General features: G+C 41.4%; 1 protein-coding gene across 1 annotated transcript; it reads left to right on the plus strand.

Annotated features, from left to right (window-relative positions):
• The first annotated feature begins 2,202 nt into the window (after positions 1-2,202).
• Positions 2,203-7,323, plus strand: LOC120031906 (tetraspanin-8-like). Its single transcript, XM_038977745.1, has 9 exons — positions 2,203-2,422; positions 3,138-3,203; positions 3,476-3,592; positions 3,915-3,989; positions 4,229-4,324; positions 4,635-4,733; positions 5,296-5,406; positions 5,578-5,661; positions 6,717-7,323. Exons 1-9 carry the CDS (start codon positions 2,363-2,365, stop codon positions 6,843-6,845), a joined length of 837 nt encoding a protein of 278 aa, XP_038833673.1. The 5' UTR covers positions 2,203-2,362; the 3' UTR covers positions 6,846-7,323.
• Positions 7,324-17,782: the final 10,459 nt, after the last annotated feature.

Below are 17,782 nucleotides of genomic sequence, written 5' to 3' on the forward strand. Positions count from 1 at the left end.
AAAGGCTTCTCAACAGTTTTTACACCCAAGCCATAATACTCCTGAACAGGTGATCAAATGGCTACCCGGACTATTTGCATTGTGTGCCCCCCCCCGACCCTCTTTTTACGCTGCTGCTACTCTCTGTTTATTACATATGCATACTGTGGGGTTTTATAAGGTTTTTTACATGCTTAACTAACTATAAGCTAGTAGGGCTTCTTATGCATTAAAGTTTGAATTGCTGACTCATGTGAACCTGCATTTTCCATTGTTCTCAGACTTACCAGTGCTCAAGGCCTAACCATGGGGCCACAGCCTGAAATATGTGTGTGTATGCAACAAATGTATAAGGACGTAAGGGATGAGCAGAAGTGTGAAATAATGTGTGTGTGTGTGTGGTAAGAAGGGCACTGTACTGTGTGACCGAGACTGTGCTAATCTTAGAGAGGCACAGGAGGGGTGTAGAGGGAGGGGGGTGAATCAGGAGACTGCTGACTGTGGTGTACAATAGACAATAACAGATAAACTATACACACGAAGAACATCTGTGAGGTTCTGAGTTATGCACTATAACCCAATACTATAACACATGTGATTAAATATTAGCAACTGTTGGCCTGGGAGCCTGGGTGTCTGTGTGTGTGTGCTGGAAGTAACAGTTAGCCCCAGATAAGTGTGCTGGGAAGCTGTAGTTAGCCTTGAGCGAGAACAGTGGGCATTGTATACAGGTGCAAATAGCTCAGACAATGTTGCAAAACTGTCTGACCTCAGTCTCTGGGGTGAGGGAGCGTAATCTACACAGCAACAGCGACGGGACACCAGAGAGCGCAAAGGGGCTGGGACCAGCTTATGCGCCAACACCAACGATAGGCTGGGTGAGTCTAAACCACGCCCAGTCTCTACTCTGACAGGCCGGCTCAGAAGTGGGAACTATCTCTGTCATGAGTATAATATACTATCTTTGTCAGGAACAAATCAGTTCTCTGTCTTATCCTGCGTGATGAAACATTGAACCCGTATATACGGAAATTGTATTTGCCATTTATTGACTTTTGAATTAAACAATTATTTTAACCAAGTTCAGGTGTGCTATTGTTCCTATCTCAGTTGAACCTTCGCAGCCTTAACAATACCGGTAGTCACTTTAACTATACAGTCATGTACATACTACCTCAATTGGGCTGACCAACCGCACGCACATTGGCTAACCGGGCTTTCTGCATTGTGTCCCGCCACCCACCACCCTTTTACGCTACTGCTCCTCTGTTCATCATATATGCATAGTCACTTTAACCATATCTACATGTACATACTACCTCAATCAGCCTGCCTAACCGGTGTCTGTATGTAGCCCCGCTACTGTATATAGCCTCGCTACTGTTTTCACTGTCTTTTTACTGTTGTTTTTATTTCTTTACCTACCTATTGTTCACCTAACACCTTTTGTTGCACTATTGGTTAGAGCCTGTAAGTAAGCATTTCACTGTAAGGTCTACTACACCTGTTGTATTCGGCGCACGTGACAAATAAACGTTGATTTGATCCTTGACTAGTCTGGGGGTTGATTCCTGCGCTACCGATATGAAGCCTTGGCCTCGAACGATAGCAGTGAACATTTTGCAGTAACGGAACGTTTCTTCATGGAAAATCACGATATAGTTTATAGCACTTGTAATTTGTATTTGCTAATATATATTTATTTTTTATAATATTGACACCATATTCCATTGGTTAACTGACCACAATCCATTGAATCAATATGAAGAAGTGTTGATTCTTTGACGTCAGGAGAGCACAGCACATGAAAGAAAGCGGTGAGATATGCAGCCCAGCGTTATGTTTCAGCAAAGTGTTCACTGCTGGCGTGTGAGGCCAAGAGTGCGGGGCGCTTCATTTCGGTCGCGCTGGGATCAAAACGTTAACAGTTCTGCGCAGCTCCGCAAAGCGTAAGAAGTAGAGACCCTATCACCATAAGTGCTGCAGGGCCAATGCAGACAGCAGATTGACCATGTAGTTCCTTTTAGCCTGCCTGATCTCTAGCCATCGTGCACTGGCCAACATAACATGGGAGGTTGCGTTCATGCGGGCTAGTCCCTCCCATGTAACAAATACCAGTCAGCAGTATGTCAACATCAAACTCCTTGCTCCGGCAAAACGATACGACACGCCCATGGACCTTAGTTTATTCTCCCAAGTATGTAGCGAACATAGAGCAGCGGAATAATTCAGTTTGAGTCGTCAGGTCAATGTCAACACAGTCATGCTGAGAAGAAGAACCGGGTTAAGAAATCGGACGATCCATTTTCTGGATTTAAGTTAGCACCTCTCTGAAGTGAACCACTTATCCAAGCTGTTGTTTTTATCATAACCAAATATTAAAATGGGAAGAATGAATATCTGGGTAAAACGGGCGTTCATTTGTGTGTGTGTCTTGATAGGGGTAAGTGATCTTCCAGTCTATTGGCCTTATTTTATTCGAGTTGATGAACTCGTTTTTTTTTTATCGGTCACTTATGACAGTTTAGACAAGTTTTGTTACATGACATCCATTCTTCCATTTATTACAGCGCTGTTTGGTGTTGTTATGCGCTCGGTGGGGTGGGGGTGGGGGGGGGGGGGGGTGGGGGGGGCAAGCAGTGAAAGGTGCTGCTTACATTAAAAAAATTGGCCGATTGTTCTCATCTAGTTTACTGAACAAAGAACTAAAACAAAGTAGAAACGTTGTAGCCTACGTAGTTACCCTTTGATATCAGCTGTCATGTTTAAACTTTCACTGGAATCAGTTTTTTTTAGGTGTGGCTTGTGGGAATGTGTTCAACATATTTATTTAATGTCTCAGCATATTCTACATAAGCTGCAGCATGTTATAAAGTTATGTCATGTTTATTAACTCAGACACACGGCATACCACAAAGGGTTTGTAAGTATATTTGATTAGTAAACAGCCAACTAAATTAACATTTCAGCTATTCATGTCATCATTTATAGGCTATTTATAAATGATACATATGATATATTGTAAACTCCTGAACCCTCTGCTCACAAACCCTGTAAATAATTCCATCCCTCATGACTCATGATGAAGCATGAGTAGAACTCTCAGGATAATAGCCTGCACATTGTAATGATTGTATCACGTGTTGTATTCTCTTCAGATCATCAGCACCCTCCTGCTGGCCATCACATTATTTGGACATGGGCACTTCCACCAATCAGAAGAAGTAATTGTTATTTTTATAGCTCCTATTACATTTACTAATTATATCATTTCGGTTTCATTATAATAATGCTGTGTCCATCTAGCCTGGTCCCAGATCTGTTTGTGCTGTCTTTCAAAGTCCTACAGTGTTTGGCATGCCAACAACCATAGAGGTTGGCTATACAGCATAAACAGATCTGAGACCAGGCTAGAGCCCATCAGCACCATTGTAATATTATGATTATAAACCAAGAATTGCCATTTCATGAATTTGACTTGTCTTCCTATTCACAGATAGACAAGATGTTGCCAGGGATAACAGTTCTGTATGTCCTAGAAGCAGCAACCCTGGCCCTTTCAATCTTTGGGGTCTATGGAGCTCGCAAGGAGAAGAAGTGGGCTGTGATTCTGGTAAGTGTGCCCTAAAGTGGTAGCTGCCCTGGTCCCAGATCTGTTGGTGTTGTCTTGGACAATGACCATAGGGGTTGGCTATACAACACAAACAGATCTGGGACCAGGCTAGTATCTATCGACGTGACGTTTCCTCTCCTGCAAACTGTTCCTTTCTGACAGGTCATGGCATGCCTTAGAACTCTACTGAAACCAATCAACAATTTTCCCATAACCTGTTTCCAACATGTTTCCCAGAAAGTGTGATCTGGTTTGAAGTGATTTTGGTTTGATTGAACCTTTAGTATTGATTTTGCTTGACAACCCCTATATGTGTGTGTAGTTTTCAGTAGGTATGTCACTGGCCAGCCTATACCTGTTTGCAGCTTGTGTGAAAGGATATCAAAGCAAACACAAGGTACAGTCTACAGCCTATATGTATCTTACGTTTTGAATTCAACCTTGAGCCAATGTTTGTTTGCTGTTCTGGTGAAAATATATTAGAGAAGTTATACTTAAATGTTATAGTATAAAGCATGATGGTGGAATATATCTGACTCTTGATAATTCAGTCTGTTCCTATCAAAGTCGTAGATGATTACTGTATAGGTTTTAGCTGTGAATATAACATTCAATGTAAACCTCATTCATTTCAAGATGGAGGAGTTAAGCAGAAAGGAAGACCTAGCCATGATGCCTTTCAGTGGAGCGAAACAAAAGGATATAGAAGAGATGTACTACTTTCAAGCTAACGTAAGTCACCTTCATTGAGTACTTCTTAGGGTCTCGGCCAATCCAGGACAGGGTGTGTGCCCCCACCTTTGTAATTATGTAGGTTTTTCTATGGGTGAGTCTTTAGGGCTGGTAGACACTGTACAAATGGGGTTGTTTTGGATAAAAAGTGTCTGCAATGTGTTTCCCGGACACAGATGATGTAAACCTAGTCCTGGACTTAAAGCACTTTCATTGGAGATGTCTCCATGGAGAATGCTTCAACGCCTTATAGTTCTGGAATCATCAAGTGTTTTTTAAATGTCTGTTGTTCTCTTTCCTTCACTGTCAGTTCAAATGCTGTGGGCTCGTACAAGGCTACCAAGACTGGGGCACAGACATCCCCCTCTCCTGTCTCTGTTCTGATGAGGACTCAACACACTTTAAATGTGTGAGTCTGCTGTGTTGAATAAGTTATCTTGTTGCTGGTGTTGATGATGATGTTGTTGTTGTGTGTATGTTGAGGAGGATCAGATTCAGTGTGTCAGTCTGTGTTAAATAAGTTAACTTGTTGTTGTTGTTGTTGAGGATGTTGTTGTTGTTGTTGATGATGTTGTTGTTGTTGATGATGTTGTTGTTGTTGTTGTTGATGTTGTTGTTGTTGTTGATGTTGTTGTTGTTGTTGTTGTTGTTGTTGTTGTTGTTGTTGTTGAGGATGTTGTTGTTGTTGAGGATGTTGTTGTTGTTGAGGATGTTGTTGTTGTTGTTGTTGTTGTTGAGGATGTTGTTGTTGTTGAGGATGTTGTTGTTGTTGTTGTTGTTGTTGAGGATGTTGTTGTTGTTGTTGATGATGTTGTTGTTGTTGTTGTTGTTGTTGATGATGTTGTTGTTGTTGTTGTGTATGTTGAGGAGGATCAGATTCAGTGTGTCAGTCTGTGTTAAATAAATCTGTTATGTCTTTCGGTAAGATCAATTGATATATTTTTATGAACCCATGTCACATTCTATTTCAGGTTGCTCCTGGTAACAATACAAGATTTGTTAATCACTATCCCAACAGTAATTTGTCTGAGGATGATGACCACAAGGCTCTAATGGATGAACACATGCTGGTATTTAAAGAGGTAAAAACATGTAATTCCACTACACCATTACAATGCCATAATTCTAGTTTGATACACAAAGATTTACAGTACTCATTGATACAATAAACTGATATTTGTTCTGATATAATACGGACACATATACTCTTGTTTTTCTCACAAAATGATAAACTCTTAATTTGTCATTTCCAGCCATGTCTTCCCATCCTGCTCTCTTTCATGGGCTATGCAATGAGCCTGATGATAGGAACATTAGTTGCACTTAACACATTATGGGTATGTATTTCATATCTATTTCTGTACTATTTAACCATTTCAGGGTTGGGGTCCATTCCGTTTTTTCAATCAAATAAATTGAAATTCAATTCCCAAATAGTAAATTGTCCGTAGTGGATTTTTCCATTCAGGAAATGAATTTCAATTACTACCTGAACTGAAAACTTTTTTTGCATTAGTAGTAGTATTGGTTTATTATAATTATTACACTCAGGCTGTACTTGGCAGCTAAAAGCTGAATTGCAGTACACAGTACATACAAGTGAACAGGAATATTAAAAACATCTGGAAGTCAGGATGCTAACTGAAGGATGGATGAATGGACCTCTGTCGTGGAAATTCAGTACTGAGAGAGATTTGGTAATTTCTTCAAACAATCATCTTTATTTAATATTGATTAATTATTGCAATAATGAGGCTGGTCGACTCCCCCCCCCCCCCCACCCTTGAATGTTGGACCGAGTAACCTAACCTTTACACAAATGCAGAGTACAATATATAGCTGACACTAACAATGCTCAGTCATGGTTGGTTCAACCCCCCTCATGCAGACCAAGGAGCATCATAAGCCACTCTGGGTTCATCCTGTTATCTGCACGTGGGTTGTTGTCTTAACCCCACCCTGGCTTAGTTTCCAAGATGGAAGAATGATTTAGAGACAATGAGGAATTGTTCTAAACTCCTCTATCTCGGTTACACCCACCACATCTTGTCTATGTAATGCAGTCTTTAACTCATTTGTCAGCTCAAGTCATCTCTGGTGACCATATGCCCAGATTAGCTGCAGGGAACTAGAGTGGAGACCATAAAAACACAGACACTAACAGGACAGAAATATCCTTCTATCTATTAAGCATTAATTGCGAACTATGAATAATTAACAAATCAGGTAAATATGTAATTTTTCTATCACACCCCAACGCTGTACCATAGTGATTTTTACCGTACCTCTCGAGTGTAGGCCTATTTGATTTAACCATTATCTATCACACTCAGCATCTGGTCACCTGCTCGGTCAATCCTGACTGAACCGTTACTGTGTGTCTGGTCCTCAGGATATTGGAGTTGCCCTGGCCATCACAATACTCTGCCAGATGAGAAGAAAGGTTGATGTGCCACCTGTGATCTTCACCTCTCAACCACCTCAGTACAGAGAGCTGTGTGACACAGCAGAGAGTGTCTGAAATTAAATGGTCCTCTAATGAAGGATACTCAATGCACTAGTCTGAGTGCCAGTCTGTTTGTGCCATCATGACAACTCCTGTCACTCATTTGTGTCAAGCCAAACATGACATTGGGTGACACAGAGTTGACTTGGCAATGACAGACTGGCACGATGGTCTTTATTTAACTAGGCAAGTCAGTTACGAACAACTTCTTATTTATAATGACGGCCTACCGGGGAACGGTGGGTTAACTGCCTTGTTCAGGGGCAGAGTGACAGTTGGCATTGGCAAGACCACAAACAGATCTGGGATCAGGTTAGCAATGCACTCATATTATGTACATACTCATAACACACTTGAAAGGACAACTCGGGACATTATTAGACATTAGACATCTCTACTGTGTTGTCCAAAGTATTACTGTTCAACCATTTAACCGTTGTAGTGCCTCAGTGTTGGTTACAGTGTCTTGAATAAAGGGACAAGCATCTTTTAACATTATGGTCCTTCTTTATTCGACAACCATTTCTTCCAATGACTTTTGTCCTCTCCCCATCCATATTTCATTTTCTGCCTTTGTCTTTTCCTCCTGCTCTCTCCTCTCATCCTCCTCTTTCTTCCTCTTTTCCTCCTGCTCTCTCCTATCATCCTCCTCTCTCTTCCTCTCTCCTCTCCTCCTCCTCTTCCTTCCTCTTTTCCACCTGCTCTCTCCTCTCATTCTCCTCTCTCTTCCTCTTTTCAGCCTACTTGGCCCTATCAGATCCTACACCCATTTAAACCTCACCACTATTCCACTACTTGGCCCTATCAGATCCTACACCCATTAAAACCTCACCACTATTCCACTACTTGGCCCGATCAGATCCTACACCCATTAAAACCTCACCACTATTCCACTACTTGGCCCGATCAGATCCTGCACCAGGCCTCTTTCCCACGTTAATAGCATGCATACGTAAACACAGCACCAGACCAATGTTTATCTATTATATTGACTAGATAGTGACCGCTCTAACAATGGAAATACATCTCTTCAATGATTGAAGGCAGGCGAGATCAGGTTGTACCATTCTAGCCAATGAGAGGGCAGATACGCGTGTGAAAAACTGGAACAACTATGTGATTTTTCTCAAAGTTGCCAGAATGTAACTTGCATCCACTTATATCAGTACATTTGTAACAGCCTAAACATTACGGAACTATTAGATCAAATAAGCCTCACATATTTGACCCTTCGCTAAGTTCCGACTCACTTGGTTGCTTTTGCAACCTCAGACATTTTCACGGAAGCCCAATTCCCCATTCAACCACTGTGGAAATCCCCTCACAATGATCTCAAAGTGTGTTTCTAATACACAATGAAATTAAACACAGACTTCACCTTGCTAACCAGGAAACTCTTGGGTATGTTGTTGTGGACTGTTATTATAATTGCTTCACTGGAACCTGGTAAAATTATGTTTGTAGTGTAGCTAGCCACTGAATAGCTCTGAATTCACTGTCAGCATGCAGTCAACGCTGTAACCACTTTTGGAGATAATAGTGCTCTGAAATTGTATCCTGATGTCGACAGCAGATAAGAGTTGTATTCATCATTGGAGGCTCCTCGGAGGAGGAAGGGGAGGACCATCCTCCTCTGTGCATTTCTGAAAAATACAAATCGTGAAACATTTAAAAAGTTATCCTTTTTAGTAAAACTATACTATATATATTCACATCACCAAATAAATGATTAAAACACACTGTTTTGCACTAAAGATCTACAGTAGCCTCAACAGCCGTCTGTAGGGTAGCACCATGGTGTAGCCGGAGGACAGCTAGCTTCTATCCTCCTCTGGGTACATTGACTTCAATACAAAACCTAGAGAACTCATGGTTCTTAACCGCTTCCAAAGACTTACACAGAAATTGTGACAACGTCAGAGCTCTTGCAAGATGAACTGATGTTGTCCACCCAATCAGAAGATCAGAGAATGAATCTAGTACTGAAAGAATAAGCTACAGCTAGCTAGCACTGCAGTGCATAACACGTGCTGAGTAGTTGACTCAATGAGAGAAAAATACAATAGTTGAACAAATTAATTTCTTCCAAAATGAAGGAGAAGCAAGACAGAGAGAGAAAGATAGAGAGAGATAGCTATGTTTGGTTGTATTTTTTGTTTTCATGTTGGCTTATTGGGCCACTATAGTTAGGCCCTGTCCTGTCCAGAACAAACCCTACCCCCTACTCACCAGGCACTTGTGTAGATCTGAAACAACTTGATATCTCTGTTAAAAGTACACTTGAGAAAAAGGGATTCAAGAGTATGGATTAAAACAGGTTAACATGCACCATCAACGTTAGACAACTGTTCTGAAAGCCCTTAAATGGATGAAATAAGTCAATCAAATCCCAGGTGAGAATGGTCAGATGAATCAGTACATGACATGGACATGGTGGTGTAGCAGGAAGCTAGACATACGGGGAAACACGAGGTTATGAGTTCAAATCCCTGGTGAGAATGGTCAGATGAATCAGTACATGACATGGACATGGTGGTGTAGCAGGAAGCTAGCCATACGGGGAAACACGAGGTTATGAGTTCAAATCCCTGGTGAGAATGGTCAGATGAATCAGTACATGACATGGACATGGTGGTGTAGCAGGAAGTTAGCCATACGGGGAAACACGAGGTTATGAGTTCAAATCCCTGGTGAGAATGGTCAGATGAATCAGTACATGACATGGACATGGTGGTGTAGCAGGAAGCTAGTCATACGGGGAAACACGAGGTTATGAGTTCAAATCCCAGGTGAGAACTGTAGAATAATAATTATTGTATAAACTAACATGCACAATGTAGTCAAATATCTCATTTGCAAACATTATGTTATGTTAAAAGCATTCTGTGTGAGTATCCCTTACCAAACAAAAAGAGCTATGAATGGATCAGTGGTTCACCAATCAGGGCCTTGATTGGCATGACAACAGTAACAGGTCTTGACGTGTAATGAAACCATTTTTATTTGTTTTGTTCCATCAGGCGACGTCTTCACAACTGATACACAGAAATGTTCTTGCAACGTTCCCATGAAACGTGTCTAGAACATGAATATCTTATGTTCTGAGAACATGAAGACAGCTTGTCTGTCGAAATGTTGGACATAAATATTTTTGCATCTGAGCTAATATTCGCTAGCTAAGTGAAAGTGAAAGAAAAGAAATACAACACACATAGCTATCTCTCTCTATCTTTTTCTCTCTCTCTTGCTTCTCCTTCATTTTGGAAGAAATTAATTTGTTCAAAACTGTTCAACTATTGTCTTTTTCTCTCATTGAGTCAACTACTCACCACATGTTATGCACTGCAGTGCTAGCTAGCTGTAGCTTATGCTTTCTGTCCTCCTCTGGGTACATTGACTTCAACACAAAACCTAGGAGGCTCATGGTTCTCACTCCTCTCCGTAGACTTACATAGTAGTTATGAAAACTTCCAGAGGATGTCAGAGCTCTTCCAGCATGGACTGACATGTTGTCCACCCAATCAAAATATCAGAACAAATTAATATATTAATATCTGATATTTTGATTGGGTGGACAACATGTCAGTCCATGCGGGAAGGGCTCTGACGTCCTCCGGAAGTTTTCATAATTACTGTGTAAGTGTTATGATTTTTATGAATAATGACTAAATGATGTATACATTTAACGTAGAACTATAACTAACAGAATTCTACCCTGTCTCTGTATAATGATAAATAATGTTTGTCCATAAGAAAGAGGAACTGCTAGCAGGCAAGGAACTGTGGCAGACAACTTGTGACCACTGTGGAACTGATAACAGGGAAGGAAGTCTCTCCACCCAGGGAGGGGAGAAACCTTGGGCTTGTAGTAGATTGTATAACAGGTGGCAGTGTAATGGCTTTCTTCCTGGGATGAAGGAGAGGACCAAAACGCAGCCGGCTAGTGTTCAACATGTTTAATAAAGAATAATAACGTGAACACTACAAGCTACAAAACAATAAATGTGAAAACCGAAAACAGTTCTATCTGGTGCAGAACACAAAGACAGAAACAATCACCCACAAACCAACAGTACAAACAGGCTACCTTAATATGGTTCCCAATCAGAGACAACGTAAAACACCTGCCTCTGATTGAGAACCATATCAGGCCAATTAGACAAACCTAAACAACGAAACCCATAACATAGACTACACCCACCCAGCTCACGTCCTGACCAACTAAACAAAGACTAAAGAAAGGAAATAAGGTCAGGAACGTGACAGGCAGGCAATGTATGAGAAGGAGGAGACTGGTGAACTATATTGTCATTGTCTTAGAGGAGGAGGGACAGTTATGACGAAATGAGAGGTATATAAACCAATGTACATGTAAGGATGGGGAGAGCTCTCGTAAATAAACTTTGCTGACTATTGTAGACTGGCCTCTGTCTGTTTCATTTCAATAAGAACCTTACAAATTCTTAGTAACAGACAAAATTGAGAACAAAATTCTATCAATAGTAAGTCTACGGAGAGGAGTGAGAACCATGAGCCTCCTAGGTTTTGTGTTGAAGTCAATGTACCCAGACGAGGACATAAGCTTTGACCAGGTTCCAGTGAAGCAATTATAATAACAGTCCACCACAACATACCCAAGAGTTTCCCTATGGTTAGCAAGGGGAAGTCTGTGTTTAATTTCATTGTGTATTAGAAACACACTTTAAGATCATTGTGAGGGGATTTCACCAGTGGTTGAATGGGGAATTGGGCTTCCAGGGAAAGGCGGGACTTAGTGAAGGGTCAAATACGAAATACGTGAGGCTTATTTGATCTAATAGTTCCGTAATGTTTAGGCTGTTACAAATGTACTGATATAAGTGGATGCAAGTGACATTCTGGCAACTTTAAGTAAAGCAACTTAGTTCCTGTTTTTCACACGTGTATCTGCCCTCTCATTGGCTAGAATGGTACAACCTGATCTCGCCTGCCTTCAATCATTGAAGAGATGTATTTCCATTGTTAGAGCGGTCACTATCTAGTCAATATAATAGATAAACATTGGTCTAGTGCTGTGTTTACGTATGCATGCTATTAACGTGGAAAAGAGGCCTGGTGCAGGATCTGATAGGGCCAAGTAGTGGAATAGTGGTGAGGTTTTAATGGGTGTAGGATATGATAGGGCCAAGTAGTGGAATAGTGGTGAGGTTTTAATAGGTGTAGGATCTGATAGGGCCAAGTAGTGGAATAGTGGTGAGGTTTTAATGAGTGTAGGATCTGATAGGGCCAAGTAGTGGAATAGTGGTGAGGTTTTAATGGGTGTAGGATATGATAGGGCCAAGTAGTGGAATAGTGGTGAGGTTTTAATAGGTGTAGGATCTGATAGGGCCAAGTAGTGGAATAGTGGTGAGGTTTTAATGAGTGTAGGATCTGATAGGGCCAAGTAGTGGAATAGTGGTGAGGTTTTAATAGGTGTAGGATCTGATAGGGCCAAGTAGTGGAATAGTGGTGAGGTTTTAATGGGTGTAAGATCTGATAGGGCCAAGTAGTGGAATAGTGGTGAGGTTTTAATGGGTGTAGGATCTGATAGGGCCAAGTAGTGGAATAGTGGTGAGGTTTAAATGGGTGTAGGATCTGATAGGGCCAAGTAGTGGAATAGTGGTGAGGTTTAAATGGGTGTAGGATCTGATAGGGCCAAGTAATGGAATAGTGGTGAGGTTTTAATGGGTGTAGGATCTGATAGGGCCAAGTAGTGGAATAGTGGTGAGGTTTTAATGGGTGTAGGATCTGATAGGGCCATGTAGTGGAATAGTGGTGAGGTTTTAATGGGTGTAGGATCTGATAGGGCCAAGTAGTGGAATAGTGGTGAGGTTTTAATGAGTGTAGGGTTATTTTTCTTTCCTTTTCCCTTCCTTTTTTCCCTCTACTTTTTGTCGGCTAATGAATTCACCATCCAGAACAGTAGGACACGGCCCACACAGTAAGTGGCAACACGCATCTCTAACAACTGTTTGGGGATCGCCTATAAGTATGTACCACTAGTCTAATATCATACAGTTTAGAGTCCTTCATTACGTCTTCATTGTTTTAATCAACTTTTCCTCCTGAGTCAGACTGTATTCAGTTGGAAGAATGAGAAAGACAAGTTGAAGAAACTAGAGAAGGAGGAGAGGAAGAGAAAAGAAGCAGAGACAAAGACAGAGAAGGTAGAACAGAAGAGGAGAGAGAAAGGGCTGAGGGAGTGTGAAAGACAGGAGGAGAAGAGGGTGAAACAGGGAAAGAAGAAGAGAGGAAGAGAGAGGAGGATGAGAGGAGAGAGCAGGTGGAGAGGAGGAAGAGAGAGGAGGATGAGAGGAGGTGGAGAAGATGAAGAGAGAGGAGGATGAGATGAGAGAGTAGGAGGAAGAGGAAGAGAGTGGAGGATGAGATGAGAGAGCAGGTGGAGAGGAGGAAGAGAGAAGAGGATGAGATGAGAGAGTAGGAGGAAGAGGAAGAGAGAGGAGGATGAGAGCAGAGAGTATGTGGAAAAGACAAACGCAGAAAATGAAACGAGGATGGGGAGAGAACAAAGGTTATTGGAAGAAATGCCATTTTTGTCAGTCTGATTGTGACTTTCTGTGATAAAAATCGCAGGCCATTTTGGTGACACTGTGATAATTATATAACAAATTATATTTTGAGAGTTGTTGGTTGTTGAATAAAGAAAGACCATAATGTTATAATACATTTTCCTTTTATTCAAGACACTGTAACCAACACTGAGCACTTCAATGGTTAAATGGTTACCAATTATTTACAGATAAAAAAATAAAAAATCACCTTTATTTAACCAGGTAGGCCAGTTGAGAACAAGTTCTCATTTGCAACTGCGACCTGGCCAAGATAAAGCAAAGCAGTTCGACACATACAACAACACAGAGTTACACATGGAATAAACAAACATACAATCAATAATACAGTAGAAAAATCTATATACAGCATGTGCAAATGAGGTAGGATAAGAGAGGTAAGGCAATAAATAGGCCATGGTGGCGAAGTAATTACAATATAGCAATTAAATACTGGAATGGTAGGGTGTGCAGAAGATGAATGTGCAAGTAGAGATACTGGGGTGCAAAGGAGCAAGATAAATAAATAAATACAGTATGGGGATGAGGTAGATTGGATGGGCTATTTACAGATGAGCTATGTACAGGTGCAGTGATCTGTGAGCTGCTCTGACAGCTGGTGCTTAAAGATAGTGAGGGAGGTAAGAGTCTCCAGCTTCAGAGATTTTTGCAGTTCGTTCCAGTCATTGGCAGCAGAGAACTGGAAGGAGAGGCGCCAAAGGAAGAATTGGCTTTGGGGGTGACCAGTGAGATATACCTGCTGGAGTGCGTGCGACGGGTGGGTGCTGCTATGTTGACCAGTGAGCTGAGATAAGGCGGGGCTTTACCTAGCAGAGACTTGTAGATGACCTGGAGCCAGTGGGTTTGGCGACGAGTATGAAGCGAGGGCCAGCCAACGACAGCATACAGGTTGCAGTGGTGGGTAGTATATGGGGCTTTGGTGACAAAACGAATGTCACTGTGATAGACTGCATCCAATTTGTTGAGTAGAGTGTTGGAGGCTATTTTGTAAATTACATCGCCGAAGTCGAGGATCGTAGGATGGTCAGCTTTACGAGGGTATGTTTGGCAGCATGAGTGAAGGATGCTTTGTTGCGAAATAGGAAGCCGAATCTAGATTTAATTTTGGATTGGAGATGTTTAATGTGAGTCTGGAAGGAGAGATTACAGTCTAACCAGACACCTAGGTACTTATAGGTGTCCACATATTCAAGTCAAGCCACAAACCACAGGTTTTTACAGAACCCTTGTTGAAAAATCAGTTGGGACAATAATACCAAAGACAGTGCAGTTTGAAGATAAGCAGAAACTGTCTCTCCAATAGAAATACCAATTACACTTGAAGGCGATGTCATGGTGACTAGTTAAGCTAGTTAAGCTCATACACAGAAACACATCATCGCGTCTAAAGGTCGTCTCACGCCGGACTGCGAATGTGCAGGCCGTCAAATCAAAGGCGCTCCTTCAATATAAGGTTGTTTTTGACTAACATAAAAACGTGTCAGTTTATCAATTTCACGAGGTTGGAGTAATAACACTTTCAACTACTTAAAATATTGGATCGAATCTAGGTTGTGCCTTTAGATTTTGGGAAAATGAACAACTAAGGAAGAATTTTCCACTCGACATCTCAAACCTCAAACCTCGGCCTGGTCTGCATGGTCTGTTTCACAAGCGTTTCCGGAAGTCTCGTGACATTGTGCCTCTGGGTATAGAAACTCTGTGATAATAGGTTGGACAACACAGCAGAGATCTCCAATGTCTAATCATGTCCCATTGGCAGAAGACACATCACTGCCAATGACATCACATCACTGCTTTCAAGTACGTTATGAGTATCAAGGTTGGGGGGTAACTGATTACATGTAATCCTATTAGATGTGATTTGTTTACAAAAAACTGTAACTGTAATGCACAAATATTGTTATCAGATTACAGATACTTTAGGGGGGAAAAAATATTTATTGGTTTACTTTTCAATTCAGAAAGGATGTTTATGAAAAAATATATGTTTCTCAATGACATTCAATGCAGCATTGAAAAAAGGCGCAAATTTAAGTTTGTTCCACCTGAGTCTGACCACAAGTCAGAGACCACTATGATGACACACCAACTGATGACCACCAATCAGAGAGCACTATGATGACACACCAACTGATGACCACCAATCAGAGAGCACTATGATGACACACCAACTGATGACCACCAATAAGAGACCACTATGATGACACACCAAATGCGTTTGATGGATCATTTTTTTCTTAAACGGAAAGTAATCAGGTTATGTTACAGAGTTTGGGTAATCCAGGTAACTAGTAACTCTTAACTGATTACATTTAGAAAGTAACATACCCAACCATGATGACTATGTACATCAGGGATCATCGACTAGATTCAGTTGCAGGCCAAATTTTTTCTTGAGCGGATGGTCAGGGGGGCCGGAACAAAACTACAAATAATTTGGAGACAGCAAATGTGTAGACTGCAAATTGACTGGTACATACAGTTTTTATACACCTGTCAAAAACAGGTGTGACTGAAATAGCCGAATACACATACTTTTGTACGTATAGTTTAGCTCTGAGAGCCGTCTGGTTTAAAGACTTGTTGGATTTGGAGGGCTGACTGCCTTAGCAGGAAATAATGTGGATCCGTAATAAACCACAGGAAGAGTAGCTGTATATTCAATTAAATGTAGATTTATTGCTGCACTTCTGCATGATGATTGTTCCTTTTTATCAATCTCATTGTTTCATGTTATGTGTGTATCGGTTGTATGGTTGTCACTGTTTTTAATGTTGTCGTTTTGTATTGGTGAACCCTGACTGCACAACAAATCTACCAATGGGGACAATAAGGATAACTTGAGGGTTTTAAGAAAGGATTTTTAACAGTGTGTGATATTAGTGGTCTTAATATTGACTGTCAACATGACATGAAAACATCCTTCAAATCAAATTATATTTGTCACATGCTTCATCAACAGCAGGTATGGACTATTAATGAAATGCTTACTTACGAGCCCTTCCCACAATGCAGAGAGAAAGAAAAATAGAGAAATAAGAGAAAAGTCAAACACGTAATAATAGATACACAATGAGGTATAGAGGTCCTGGATGGCAGGGAGCTCTGCCCCGGTGATGTACTGGGCCGTACGCACTACGGTGAACGTGGCGGATGTGTTGTTGCCTACCCTCACCACCTGGGGGCGTCCCGTTGGGAAGTCCAAGATCCACGTTGCAGAGAGAGGTGTTCACCAGGATCCAGTTGCAGAGGGAGTGTTTTCAGTCCCTGGATCCTTAGCTTAGTGATGAGCTTGGAGGGCACTATGGAGGGCACTATGGTGTTGAATGCTGAACTGTAGTCAATGAACAGCATTCTCACGTAGGTGTTCCTTTTGTCCAAGTGGGAAAGGGCAGTGTGGAGTGCAATAGAGATTGCGTCATCTGTGGATCTATTGGGGCGGTATGCAAATTGGAGTGGGTCCAGGGTGTCTGGGATGATGGTGTTGATGTGATTCATGATAAGCCTTTCAAAGCTTTTCATGGCTACAGATGTGAGTGTTACGGGGCGATAGTCATTTAGGCAGGTTACCTTGGCGTCCTTGGGCACAGGGACTACGGTGGTCTGCTTGTAACATGTAGGTATTACAGACTGGGTAAGAGATTGAAAATGTAAATGAAGACACTTGCCAGCTGGTCAGTGCATGCTCCGAGTATGCATCCTGGTCCTGGGGCCTTGTTAATGTTAACCTGTTTAAAGGTCTTACTCACGTCGGCTACGGAGAGCGTGATCACACAGTCGTCCTGAACAGCTGGTGCTCTCACTTATGGTTCAGTGTTGCTTGCTCATTCCATTTTAGTAATCACTGAAATACCACATCTGCTGTAAATCTTATGATATCAGTGGTTACTCCAAGCCAAGGAACGGAGGAGGGAAGAAGCATGGATTGTGTAGTATTTGGAAATACCATATGGTACCATATTTATTTATTGTGCGTTATCATAGTACAATGGCAGTATAATGCATTAAATAAATAAATCCCCCAAGGTCAAAAGAGGTTGGTTGGCGTTATATTGATGAATTTATATACCAGTATGGAAATGTTTTGATAAAGTCAGAGGCAGGCTACTTGTTGGTCTTAGTTTTCTGTAAAGAAAAAGGGAAATAGTTGCTGTGAAAAAGGGGTAATACTTTCTGTTTTAATAGTACCGTTTTTTGCTCATGTTTGGGTTCCTTGTGTTGCCAACCTGAAATGTGGGAGAAAGTGAGGTATATGGTAGCCACATTTGAGGCATTTTGTAATCATTTACACTATTTATAGTCAATGGGTGTTCCGCTTGTTTCGGCACTCTGAGGAAGCCA

The sequence above is a fragment of the Salvelinus namaycush genome, chromosome 38 (assembly GCF_016432855.1).
Source record: "Salvelinus namaycush isolate Seneca chromosome 38, SaNama_1.0, whole genome shotgun sequence".
In the NCBI taxonomy this organism is placed as follows: domain Eukaryota; kingdom Metazoa; phylum Chordata; class Actinopteri; order Salmoniformes; family Salmonidae; genus Salvelinus; species Salvelinus namaycush.